At 43.3% G+C, this 13,492-nt stretch overlaps 1 protein-coding gene across 8 annotated transcripts in view; it reads left to right on the top strand.

Moving 5' to 3' along the window:
- The window catches only part of htt (huntingtin), a 216,068-nt gene that overhangs the window by 162,191 nt on the left and 40,385 nt on the right, over positions 1 to 13,492 (top strand). For all 8 annotated transcript variants that reach the window (XM_080189503.1, XM_080189502.1, XM_080189500.1 and 5 more), the window contains 6 exons: positions 1,930 to 2,068; positions 3,042 to 3,164; positions 3,826 to 4,039; positions 4,917 to 5,062; positions 7,086 to 7,263; positions 10,473 to 10,577. In XM_080189503.1, coding sequence (XP_080045629.1) covers positions 1,930 to 2,068; positions 3,042 to 3,164; positions 3,826 to 4,039; positions 4,917 to 5,062; positions 7,086 to 7,263; positions 10,473 to 10,577 — 905 coding nt within the window. The remainder of the gene's footprint in view (positions 1 to 1,929; positions 2,069 to 3,041; positions 3,165 to 3,825; positions 4,040 to 4,916; positions 5,063 to 7,085; positions 7,264 to 10,472; positions 10,578 to 13,492) is intronic.

The raw sequence follows: 13,492 nt of genomic DNA, 5'->3' as shown, positions 1-13,492 counted from the left end.
AACCTCTAATCATCTTATATGTTTCAATAAGGTCCCCTCTTAGCCACCTTCTTTCCAACGAAAACAACCTCAAATCCCTCAGTCTCTCCTCATAGGACCTCCCCTCCATACCAGGCAACATCCTGGTAAACCTCCTCTGCACCCTCTCCAAAGCCTCCACATCCTTCCTATAATGTGGGGACCAGAACTGCACACAATACTGCAAGTGCGGCCGCACCAGAGTTTTGTACAGTTGCAACATGACGCTGCGGCTCCTAAATTCAATCCCCCTACCAATAAACGCCAAGACACCGTGTGCCTTCCTAACAACCCTATCTACTTGATTCCCAACTTTCAGGGATCTATGTACACATACACCTAGATCATCCACACTATTCAGAGTCCTACCATGAGCCCTATACTGCACATATCTGTTATTCCTGCCAAAGTGAATTACCTCACACTTTTTTCCGCATTAAACTCCATCCGCCACCTCTCGGCCCAGCTCTGCAACTTGTCCAAGTCCCCCTGTAAACTAAGACACCCTTCCTCACTATCTACCACACCTCTGACTTTGGTGTCATCAGCAAATTTACTAATCCACCCAACTATACCCTCATCCAGATCATTTATAAAAGTTACAAACAGCAGTGGCCCCAAAACAGATCCCTGAGGCACACCACTCATAACCGAACTCCATGACGAATATTTACCATCAACCACCACCCTGTGTCTCCTATCCGCCAGCCAATTCCTGATCCAATTACCTAAATCACCCTCAATCCCATACATCTGCATTTTCTGCAGAAGCCTTCCATGGTGAACCTTATCAAACGCCTTACTAAAGTCCATATATACCACATCAACTGCCTTACCCCCATCCACCTCTTTGGTCACTTTCTCAAAAAACTCAATAAGGTTAGTAAGGCACGACCTACCCTCCACAAAACCATGCTATCTCCAATCAATTCATTACTCTCCAAATAACTATAAATCCTATCCCTAATAATTTTTTCTAAAACCTTACCCACAACAGAAGTAAGACTCACCGGCCTACAATTCCCGGGGAAGTCTCTGTTCCCCTTCTTAAACAATGGGACAACATTCGCCATCTTCCAATCCTCCGGCACTATACCTGTGACCAGCGACGACCTGAAGATCAGAGCCAGAGGCTCTGCAATCGCCTCTCTTGCCTCCCAGAGAATCCTAGGGTAAATCCCGTCCGGCCCAGGGGACTTATCTATTTTCAAACCCTCAAGAATATCTAGCACATCCTCCTTATCAACTGCAATACTGTCCAGTTTACAACTCTGTAAACCAGTGTTCTCCACAGCTACATTTATGTCCCCCTGCGTGAACACCGAAGAGAAATATTGGTTTAATGCCTCTCCAATCTCTTCCGGCTCCACACACAAATTCCCACTGCTGCCTCTAACTGGCCCCAATCTTGCCCTAACCAACCTTCTGTTCTTAACATATCTATAGAACGCCTTAAGATTCTTCTTAATCCTATCAGCCAAAGTCTTCTCATGTCCTCTTTTAGCCCTTCTTAACTCACTCTTTAACTCCCTCCTAGCCAATCTAAAGCTTTCTAGTGCACTACCTGACCCCTCAAGTCTCATCCGGACATAAGCCTCCTTTTTCTTTTTAACCAGGTGCGCTGGTTTCCCTCATCACTCCAAACATGTGTGTGTTAGGTTGATTGGCCATGCTAAATTGCCCTTAGTGTCATGGGGTAAATATGTGCCGTTATGGGATAGATGCAGGTTTAATGGACCAAATGGCCTGTTTCCATATTGTAGAGATTCTATGATTGTTGGAACTCAGCAGTCTTGGCTCTGTGCCTTGACTGGTGAATTCATGCTTGAATCGACTTGATGAGATAATTGGAATATAGACGCAGTCTATTTGTAAAAGTCGCACTTGAGTAATTTTTTCCTTTTCTTTCAGACACCAAAGATTGTACTCCCTGCTGGACAGGTTCCGTACAACAGTCGCAGCTGACACGGTTAGCCCGTCACCTGTCATGACCTCTCACCCGCTGGATGGGGACAAGCTATCCTCCATAGAATCTATCATTGTGGAAAAGGTGAGAACACGAAGGCAGTGGCGTTGCTATTTTCCTGGAGTCTTTTGAAGATTCCTATTAAATTGAGTAAGAATGGTTGAGGCTGATTCATAGATTAATTGTTCCAGTTATGGTGCTGCATCCATAGGCACTGCTATGGGTAGACTCAGCAAAGTTTCTGACTAAAAGGTTCCATTTGTTTCTGGAAAAAAATGCCTCTTGTGAATCATCTTGGGTGGAAACAATGAATGATCTTTAAGAGGCTTTAACAAAATGAAGTGTTTTGAATAGAGAGACAAGAATCCTCTAGATGGATGAGTCAGTGATCATTGGCTATTAACCACAAACAATGAGGAGAGCAGTTAGCAGAAATGGCTTTATTCCAAATGTTGGTAGACCATGAAGTGTTTTGTTACAAAATGGTATTTGTGACCATTGCATCTTTTAAGAGAAACATGGGCACATATTTGAATCAGTGGAAGATGTAAGTACTGATGGAGTGTTTTACTGATGGAGTGGGATTAGTTTTGGATTGCTCAACCCAAGCATTAATGGAGACTACAAGCGCCTTCTGTCTTGTGAACCTCTATCATATAATTGCCTTTGAGCAGTGGTTTCAAACAGTTCTGTTCTGGAGGCACCTGCAATTACTGACACACTCCTATGGTTCTAGTTTTTCCTACTAGTAGAAACATCCTCTCCACGTCCACTCTATCCAAGCCTCTCAGTATCCTGTAAGTTTCAATAAGACTGCCCCTCATCCTTCTAAACTCCAACAGGTACAGACCCAGAATCCTCATCCATTCCTCATATGACCATTTAGCCCTCTGTCAGTGCTGGCCTCTGGAATATAATATTGCAAAGTTCTGTAATTTACAATAAGATATCAATGAACAAGGATTATGATATGGTAAAGAGGGGGAATTGTTGCTTCTGTGCCCAGACCCAGTCCCTGTAAAGTTAAATATGTTCATCCTGTTTTTTTGTGTTACAGGACTGGTATGTATCGCTTATTAAATGGCAGTGCTGCAGCAAGTTAAACACTGCTTTAATGGAGTGCACTGAACTGCTTGATAAGCTTCCTGAAGATGACCTCCGCTCTGTCATGACACTTAAGGTAATGGCTTGTTCCGGCTGTGCAAGATTAGTATTCCTGCTTTGTTCCTTTACCATCCACACACGGGGATTTGAGCACATTGTGAATGCAACTGCAGCTTCAGCATCTTGCTTTTGTACAGTGCCACAAAGCAAGAGACTGAAATTCTTCAAGGGAGAGTGACAAAGATGTTGCTGAGTCAGAGATGGGGATATTAAAATGGGTCAAAAGCTTGGTCCAAGAGGTTGGTTTTCAGAGGGCCTGTCAGTAGGAGCCTGACTGCCGGTGTCTGTGAATTGCACACTATCCTCTGCCACCTCTTCACACTGGGATGAAAACATGACTCTGATTTTGCAGCAAATCCGGTGTCTCTTATTGTTGTTAATGTAAAAATTGTCCAGCAAATTGCGGTAAGGAGTAGAAATCCACAGATTTATGGACCACTTGTACCTTTTTCTGCTTTTAACCTACCTGGAATCAGCAGTGTGTGACTTATGGAAGGACATTACTTATTTGCTTGTGTCACCGAGTATATATTATGAACAAATATTGTTAATCCAGAGCCTTTATCAACGTGCTATTTCTGGGAAGAGCTGGCTGATAAGATTGGTGTATCTGTGGTACCATTTTTAACCGTTAATTGAAATTCTCAAGTGTGCTGTGTTTATCTGTGCTTTTCCAGGAGTTCAACTTGAACCTTTTGACGCCCTGTTTGGCTTTGGGTTTGCACGGAATCTCTGAAGACCAGACGAGTGTGCTGTTTGAAACTGCCAGGAAAATTACCTTGGACCATGTGGCATTCCATGTCCAGCACCTTCCCAGCAACCATCAGGTGTTCCAAAGACTGTGTCCTTTGCCCAATTCCTCTTACCAGAATAAGATCGGTGAACTTTTTGGTAAGAGACCTGCTGGAATCTGGAGAAGTTAAAGAATGAAGTTAAGACCTAGAAAGAAAGAACCTGTATATAGTGCCTTTCGCAATATTTGGACCTCCCAAAATATGTTACTATCAATGAAGTGTAGTCACTGTTGTGATGTAGCAAACATGGCAGCAATTTATGAACAGCAGGTTCCCACAAACAACAATGTGATAATGACCAGAAAATATGTTTGTGATGTTGATTGAGGGATGAATATTGTCTCGGTTACCTGGGATACTCCCCAGCTCCTCTTTGAAATAGTGCCAAAGGGCTCTTTGCATTCTCTTGAAGGTCAGACAAGCTCATCTGAAGGGTGGCCAATTGAGCCACAGCTGAGACTTGCAAGAAGAGACAGGACGAAATTGCCGTAGACAACATGATAAGAAAAATGTTTGAAAGTCTTTTTGAGAGAAAGAGGAGGAAAAAGACAATTGAAATCAAGCACTGAAAGTGACATGAAACATATTGGAACAAGTGAAAAAGAGTTAGAGAAAGAGACACAAGTTAGTGCTTTTGTTCATGAGCATCATTGTGGAAGATCAGTTCATAAAGTTGAATTTAACAAAAATAGATCATACAAAAATCTAGGCTTTATTTTGACATTGGCAAGATTGCCTTCTCATAGAATCCAAAGAATGTCTACAGTACAGAAGGAGGCCATTGGCCCATTGAGTCTGCACTGACCACAATCCCACCCAGGCTGTTTCCCCTCAACCCCACATATTTACCCTGACACTAGGTTCAATTTAACACGGCCAGTCAACCAAACATGCACATCTTTGGACTTCTCTCTTTGTTGGAATGGTTGTGTTTAAGCTGCACGCATTTATTAAACTCTTTTTTTGTTTTCCAGGAGATACACAGTTCTATCATTCCGTTATTAGTCTGTGTAATGCAGTGGCCCAGTACCTCTTGTCTCTTCCAAAATTGCCACTGTCTCTTCAGATTTCAGCTGACAGTGAGGTGGATATTGCCAAGTTCATGGTCTTGTCTCTAGAGGTAAGGCTCTGCCCCATTAACAAAGGCGAACGTTGACTTTGTATGCAAGTTGAGTTTTCTGGTATGAATGTCACAGTTGTGCTGTGAGTGGCCGCAGGCAGACTTTGATTTCATTTTCCCAGGTGCACTGTTTGTGCTTTGTTGAAACCAAAGATTTTGGGGCCTTGAGATCCATCTGCTTTATTAGAAAGCCTCAAGCTAACATAATGCCACTGTATTTGTTGCTCTTGTTTCCTGTTGCATGTGCGTTGTGGTAAACCTCCTGCGGGACTCTAAATGCTACTTGTGGTTAGGAATCTTTATTATTTCCACCCTACACCCACAAAGAAAACCTCTCAGTGGAAAGTATGGTCTGATGTTAATTTGAAAACCTGTAACCCCATTAAGATGAGCATCACATTTCTTGGATCAAGCAGGCTTCATAACTGAGAAACTACAGGGAAAGTTATGCCTAGCGCCCTGCAGTCTGCAGCAGGGTGAGTTCATGGAGGAAGAAGGTGCTTCTGACCTGACGCACTCAGTTGAACAATCAGCTTTGCAGCAAGGTCAATTTTTGCCTGCAGGTCTGCTAAGCGACAAATGATGCAGAAGGGAAATTGGGGAATCGTGGTGAGATGGAATAGAGCAAATCAGCACCATATCATAAATTGACGACTTGCAATTATCAGCCACCTTCTGCTGTGCAGGTGGGGAACCCACATTCCTGTCAGATTTTCCAGACTCCACGTGTGTCTATGGGTCTCTGTCCATCTTTAATTTATCATTCATTCACTCATTCTTGAGGTGTGGGCTTTGCTAGCAAGCCTGCCACCTCGAGGGCAGTTAGGGATGAGCATTGAATAATGACCGTTGTCATCGACACCCACACCTATTGAATGGATAATAAAACAAGGCGGCAGATTTCCTTCCTTAAAGGATGTTAGTGAACAAGTTGGGAATTACCACAATCTGACGACATTTGTTACTGTTACTGATGCCAACTCCTTAATTTCCAGATTGTCTTTAAAATGCAATTCAAATTCTTTGTTGATCTATGGACTATTGGTCCACTGTGTATGTGTTTCATATTTGATTTATGTCAATAGTGTCTTGCATAAAATTGAAAAGTGTACAGCACAGAAACAGGCTGTTTGGCCCAACCAGTCTGCTCTTTTTGTGTACTCCACAAGGCGCTACATTATCTTGTATTTGTCTAACACCTTCAGTGTAGACAACGTACCACACAGAGGTACATTAGGGGCAATTTTTTCACACACAGGATGGAGTGTGTCTGAAACAAGCTGCCAGAGGTAGTTGTAGAGGCAGGTACAATTTTGTCTTCTAAAGAGCATTTAGATAGTTATGTTGGTACGATGGGTATAGATGGATATGGGCCAAATGCAGGCAATTGGGATTAGCTTAGGGGTTTTAAAAAAAGGGCAGCACAGGCAAGTTAGGCGAAGGGCCTGCTTCCATGCTGTAAACCTCTATGACAAGGCAAATAGCCACTGAGTGAAGTTGAGGGAGGAGATTCTGAGGGTTGACCTGAGACAGCTGTACAGCTAAAACTAAGTCTGTTTTTGCAGTGCATTATCAGAAACTGAGGCATAGTAACTGGTTTAATATTTGAAAGCGGGTGTGAGAACAGTTAGCCAAGTGTTTTATTTGAATTGGATTAGTACTGAACATTACTGAAAAAGCGACAAGAGAAAAAAATGCTACAAATGCAGTGAATCAGTCAGCATTCAGAAAGCCAGAAGGTAGATGAGTAGATTGTACTTGAACTTTTGACATGTTTCTCGTCTCCTCAGATGCTGGTGAACCTGTTACATACTTCCAATAATGTAGGCAGTTTATGCTGATAGGTTTGGACGGAGGGGGAAACTGGGGGGCTGGGGGCGGTTCATTTGGAGCACAATAAGCACACACACCAGATGAATTGAATGATCTGTTTCGGTGAGGTGCATTCTTTAATTCTGTGCACTCGTTGCCATAACAATCCTGAGCCCTTAACTCTTTGTCTGATTTTGGCATTGTTATTCAGGCGCTGTGCTGGCAGTTGATGCACGATCAAGTTCCTCTAAGTCTGGACCTGCAGGCTGTCCTGGATTGTTGCTGCTTAGTTCTGCAGCAGCCTGGCATTTGGAACTTGTTGGCCTCTGCGGCCTATGTAACTCATGCCTGCTCGGTTATCAACTGCATCCGCTTCATCATCGACGCAAGTAAGGATATTTTTTCATTGGTCAGAGAAATTAAGTTAAAAAACATGTTTCTTTTTTTGTGTGACTGTCCCAGTGAAAGATAGTAATGCTGTGGAAAGAGTCTGTTTTCCATTTGGTGTATTACCACTGTTGTGCCTTCTCTAACATTGAGCAGTCACATCAGGTGTAGCATATTCTATGAAAATGATGGACAAGAAAGACATTTGAGCATAACAGTTTGAATATCACAACTAAACACTTCCCAATCTCTCCCACTTCTCCCAACCCTAGAGTCCGGTAACCTCTTGGGAGAAACAAAATAGAGGAAAAAATTCCAAAGCCACTAAGTAAAGAATAAAATATGGAAAATTCCCCTTCTATCCCCACGGACGATCAAATCAAGTCCAGAAGATCACATGAACCAAACATCTGTAGAGACGCTTTCTCTATGTCCAACCAACTGAGCTAAACGGGCCAGAGTGAAGCCAACAGAGTGGGTTCAATTCCCATACTGGCTGAGGTAATTTATGAAGACTATGCCTGCTCAACAATAGCCGTTGCCTGAGATGTGGTAATCCTCAGGTTAAATCACCAAGGAGCTCTCCCCTCTCAAAGGGAACAAAGAACAACACAGCACGGGAAACAGGCCCTTCGGCCCAACGAGCCCGTGCCACGTTTCAACATTGAGTCCCCTCTCCACCCGTGACCCTTGTCTACGCTTATGGCACTCCACATTGGAAACCAGATTGAGGGGGTACTAATTTAGGGACAATTTGTTACACCAATCAGCCTAAGAACACAACTTTGGGGAATGGGAGGAAACCGGAGCACCCAGAGAAAACCCACGCAAACACAGGGAGAATGTGCAAACTCCCACAGACACTGGCCCAAATCTATGTATCTGCACAGCAAACAGTGATAGTTACTGAGCTGTTGTGTTGCCCATCAGCTGGTCCAGTTTAAGCGTACACTAACGATGTGAAGCACTAGGCTACTCTCAAAACATCCAAGAGCAGCCCTCGCACGACCCACCGCGTGTATGCTCCTTGTTGGACAACAAAGTGGACCGACGCACCTGTGGATTGAAAGAGAAAAACATCAATAACATGCACATCGTATGCAAACGTTCAAGGGAATCCCCAGAAGCTCAAGTGATACAAGTGAGCCAGAAAATAGGTTGGAAGGTCCAAAGGAATCAATTGATTCCCAGAGACGTCCCAAGGCTCTTGATCCTTATTTAAAACAGTCTCCTATATCCCTCCATCTCCATCCCGCTCATGTGCCTGTCTAAGTAGCCCTTAAACAACTCCAGTGTGCCTGCCTCCACCACCTTACTTGGCAGAGCATTCCATTCCCCCACAACCCTCTGTGTGAATAACCTCCCTTTAACATCCGAATTATACATAGCCCCCCTCACCTCAAGCCTGTGGCCCCTCGTAATATTTGTTTCCAATCTAGGAAAAAGATTGACTCTATCAATACCCTTCATAATCTTATACACCTCTATTAGATCTCCCCTCATTCTCTGTCGTCCTAAGGAAAACAGCCCCAATTTGTCCAATTTTTCCTCATACCCCAGTCCTTCCATACCAGGCAGCATCCTGGTAAACCTCCTCTGCACTCTCTCCAGGGCCTCCACGTCTTTTTGGTAGTAAGCCGACCAGAACTGGACGCAGTACTCCAAATGCAGCCTAACCAATGTTCTATACAACTGCAGCATTAGACGCCAGTTCTTGTACTCTATACCTCTTCCTATAAAGGCTATCATACCATAAGCTTCACAACCTTCTCCACCTGTACTGCCACCTTCAAAGACTTGTGCACTTGCACCCCCAGGCCCCTCTGTGTTTCTATACTCTTAATAGGTCTACCCTTTATCATATAACTCCCCCCTGCATTATTTGTCCCAAAATGCAGCCCTTGGGTCATCAAGGACAATGGCGACTTTACCTTTATGTAATGTGATGCTGTGGTCTGAAGACACTTTGAGAGTCAGCTCCAACAAGAAGTGTGTTCCAGAAGCTTGTGTTGCTTTGGGGCTGGAGTTTGGGCAAGAAGTCTTTGCCTGAAATAAGCGCTCATTAGTTGCTGGTGTGATAACCTTTCAGTTCCAAGAGTTATTTATGGTATAGAAGGAGGACGTTCAGCCCATCAAGTCTGTTGCAGCACTCCTTGGACCAACCAAGTGAGTCTGATTTCCCTGTTCTATTTCTGTGGCCCTGCAAAGTGTCCATCCATTTTCCTTTTGAAACCCTTCATCATCTTCCACTATTCTCTTGAGCAGTGACTTCTGGGTTAATACCACTCGCTGCAGAAACAAAATGTCATGCTCAAATTCTCCCCGGATCTCTTGCCCAAAACTTTAACCTGCGTCTCCTAATCCTTTTACTGTAAGCTCATGGGAAAGATCTTTCCTTCTCTACCTTAGGCAATCCTGTCAAAATTGCGTCCCTTACAGATCTCTCTTCAGCCTCAGATGCTGCATTGTTTGGATGCAGTTGTCAAATCAGTACTAAATGAAGGGCAGGTTTGTCCTGAGAACCAGATTGAAAATCATAGAATTCTGACAGTGCAGAAGGAGGCCATTCAGCCCATCCATCCTGCACCAGCAACAACCCCACCCAGGCCCTGTCCCCATAACCCCATGTATTTATCTTGCTAATCCCCCTGACAGGACAATTTAGCATGGTCAATCACCTGAATTTGCACATCAGACATGGGGAGAACATGCAGACTCCTCATCCGAGGCCGTAATTGAACTCAGGTTTTAGTTTAGTTAGGGCCTCATGATCAGTGTAGGCTTGCAGGGCTGAAGGGCCTGTTCCTGTGCTGTACTTCATTCTTCGTCTAACCTTGTCAGCGTTTGCATGGGATCCCTAGGAAGTGCTAATATTTGCAAGAAGTTTTCATATGCGTGTTTGTATAAGTGAGAGATCCCCAAGGGGGTGTCAGTGTTTACAAAAGGATCCCGCGTGCATTTGAAACTTCTAGCTCAAATATTTTATTCAGCTCAGAATTTTTGCAAATGTGTTCAGCAAACATCCTGTTTTTAAGGTAATAATTTTACCCTGTTTATTGGACAGTAAATTTTGTCTACACAGCATAGTTCAGTGCAATGAAAAATCTCAATCCTGCAGAATTTTGTTTAAGAAAGCCGAGTGCAGTGATTGTGCCTCTTGGGTTCTTGCTGGTTTTCCCTGCTTGTGATTCACGCTATGTGTTTGTTTCAGTGGCGGTTGAACCTGGAGAGCAGCTGCTGCTTCGTGAGGAGAGGAGGAAGTCAAGTACTGATGGAGCGCCAGTTGAGGATGAAGAGAGTGCGAATGTGTCTGAGCGTAAGTAGATTTGACTTCATGTCAGTCCCTTGGGGCACACCAGACACACACTCCAATTATCAGAGCAGTCTACTGATAACTGAATGTGGAAATGAAGCCAAGTTTATCTCCTGTAGTTCTTGTGCGTAATGATCACATCTGCCATGGAGCTATAGAGGTTTACAGCAGGAAGGGGGAGGCCATTCAGTCTATCGGATTGATGCAGTTCTTTACCCAAAGCTATGTTTCCTCAGAAGGAACTCCTGAATGCAGATAATGAAAATATAACAAAATTTACTCCAACTTATAAATCAAAGGGTTTAATAAAGAAACTTCATTATTCTCAACTTGGGCCTCGCCTGGGGCCATTTCAAACTCCCCACAATTCCAAACCGATTTTTATTTATACTGAGTCAGCTGACCATCACATCATTCAGTAATTGGTTCCATGGTTTACTGGGTCAGCTGACCCTTACAGCTTGTTACCAATAGTCACATTACACCCTGAACAAAGCTGTCACCGGTTATGTTCATAAACAATGTAAAAGCTTCTGCCTCAGCCACTCCGTTAAACAAAACATTCTGTTTGAAACAGAATTTCTCTGAAAGCCTTTCCTCGTTCTCATGGTGGTTATAAAATAGTGACTCCTCCTTATCACTGATGTCTCTGCCAGGTTTCCTTACTTGCTCTATCAAAAACTCTTCGTAATTCCAAAAAAAAACACATTAAATCTCTAACAGTATTGACTTCAGTGATAGTCTCAGAATCTTGTGTTTTTCCTTTACCATACTTGGCATCTTCCTGATGAATCACTGCTGAATGTTATAGCTTTAAGGCCTTTTTTGTAATGGGTTTCCAAAACCTGGACATATTACACCATCTGGGTCTAATTAATGTATAACTTCCATCATTACCATTTAAATATTTACTCATGTGATCAGAATAATGTAGCGCAGAAAGAGGCCAGTTGAGTGGACCAGCTCCTTGAAGGAACAATCCAGTTAGTGCCAATCCAACTTTCTTCTATATCTGCAATATTTTCTTCTTCATGTGGTTATCCAATTCCCCTTTGAAGAGTACCAATTGAATCTATATCCGACAGCTTATCAAGCTGTGGCTTCCAAGTTCCCTAATCTCTTGTGCAAAAATAAATTTTCCCCATGGCATATCTAAATAAAGTTTATTTATTAGACACAAGTAAGGCTTACGTTAACACTGCAATGAAGTTACTGTGAAATTCCTCTAGCCGCCACACTCTGGCACCTGTTCAGGTCAATGCACCTAACCAGCACATCTTTCAAACTGTGGGAGGAAACCGGAGCACCCAGAGAAAACCCACGCAGACATGGCAACACGTGTAAACTCCACACAGACAGTGACCCAAACTGGGAATCGAACCCAGGTTCTTGGTGCTGTGAGGCAGCAGCGCTAACCACTATCACTGTGCCTGGTTCTTAAATAAAAGGCAAACTTCTGTTGCCTTTATTGTGCTCTCGCTTTCAGTGCTTTAAGCCCATCGTCTCTGCTCATTTCCATCCTGCAATGTCTTTCCATTCAATGTGCATTCCTGTTCAACCAACTGTAGTAATCACAAACATTGAGGTGAATGTCTTCTTAGACTGTCCAATTTGCCATGTTATAAATTTATACATTGCTATGTACCAGACAGTATTGATTAATAGTTGATAACACAAAAGAATGAACTTTATTTACATTGTGTCTTTCGTGACTTCAAAATATCAGAAAGTGCCAGACAATCAACTGGTGTGTTGTCACTGTTGTAAGTAGCAAAGGCAGCCAGCAATGTGTTCATGATGATAAGTTCCTGCAAACGTTGGTAAATGATCTGTTCTCATGATTCTCACTGATTTATGACAAAATCTACATGATAACATAGGCTACGAGGTGAAGACATGTAGAATCACTGACAACATGCACCCCTCACCAATCAGCTTAATACCTTCTATGCCTGTTTGAGCAAGAGGTCAGTGAGAGGACATCATCTGCACCAGAAACCTCAACTGAACCAGTGTCTGAGGTCACCATCGCAGGCGTTAGATCAGCTTTCAAGAAAGTTAACCCATGGAAATTGACTGACCTGGATGGAGTATCAGGATGAGCACAGATCCTGCGTGGACCAGGTAGCAGGGGTATTCAGACATTTTTAACCTCTATACTCCGACCTGAGGTCCCTACCTGCTTCGAGAAGATGACCAAAGAAAAGCCAGGCAGCATCTTGACCTTGACTCATCACAGTAAGAAATCTCTCAACACCAGCTTTAACCTGGTTTTGTGAGACTTCTTACTGTGCCCAACCCAGTCCAACACCGGCATCTCCACATCATGGCATCTAAAAGAGGGCACCTATGATAATGTAGCAATTCCTGACCCTATGCCAACACCTCCATCCATGCTATAAACTGAAATGTTGGAACAAGAGCCTTACGTTGATGCTTCTGGACAAAGACTAAATAAATTCCTTTGGAAGGGATAGACAAAGATCTGTTCAAAGTTCTCAGTACAATGGTCTACATTCAAACTCCAATGAAGATGTTTGCTTGTATGCTGGTCACACATCAAAGTCAAGTCATGGGAAATATTTTGAAATATTACAGGGATCTATTAAACCAATAAATAAGAACATAAGAAATAAGAGCAGGAGTAGGCCATCTAGCCCCTCGAGCCTGCCCCGCCATTCAATAAGATCATGGCTGATCTGTCGTGGATCAGTTCCACGTTCCTGCCCTCTCCCCATAACCCTTAATCCCCTTGCCTATCAAAAACCTATCAACCCGCGTCTTAAAAATATTTAGCGAGGTAGCCTCTGCCACTTCAACGGGCAGAGAATTCCAGAGATTCACCACCCTTTGAGTGAAGAAGTTTCCTCCTCAACTCCATTCTAACACCACCCCCCCCCCCTTTATCTTGAGGCTGT

The sequence above is a fragment of the Carcharhinus amblyrhynchos genome, chromosome 5 (assembly GCF_965287045.1).
Source record: "Carcharhinus amblyrhynchos chromosome 5, sCarAmb.v2.hapA, whole genome shotgun sequence".
Classification (NCBI taxonomy): Eukaryota; Metazoa; Chordata; class Chondrichthyes; order Carcharhiniformes; family Carcharhinidae; genus Carcharhinus; species Carcharhinus amblyrhynchos.
Note: the sequence above shows the minus strand (reverse complement) of the source record. Positions and strands in the feature narration are given on the sequence as shown.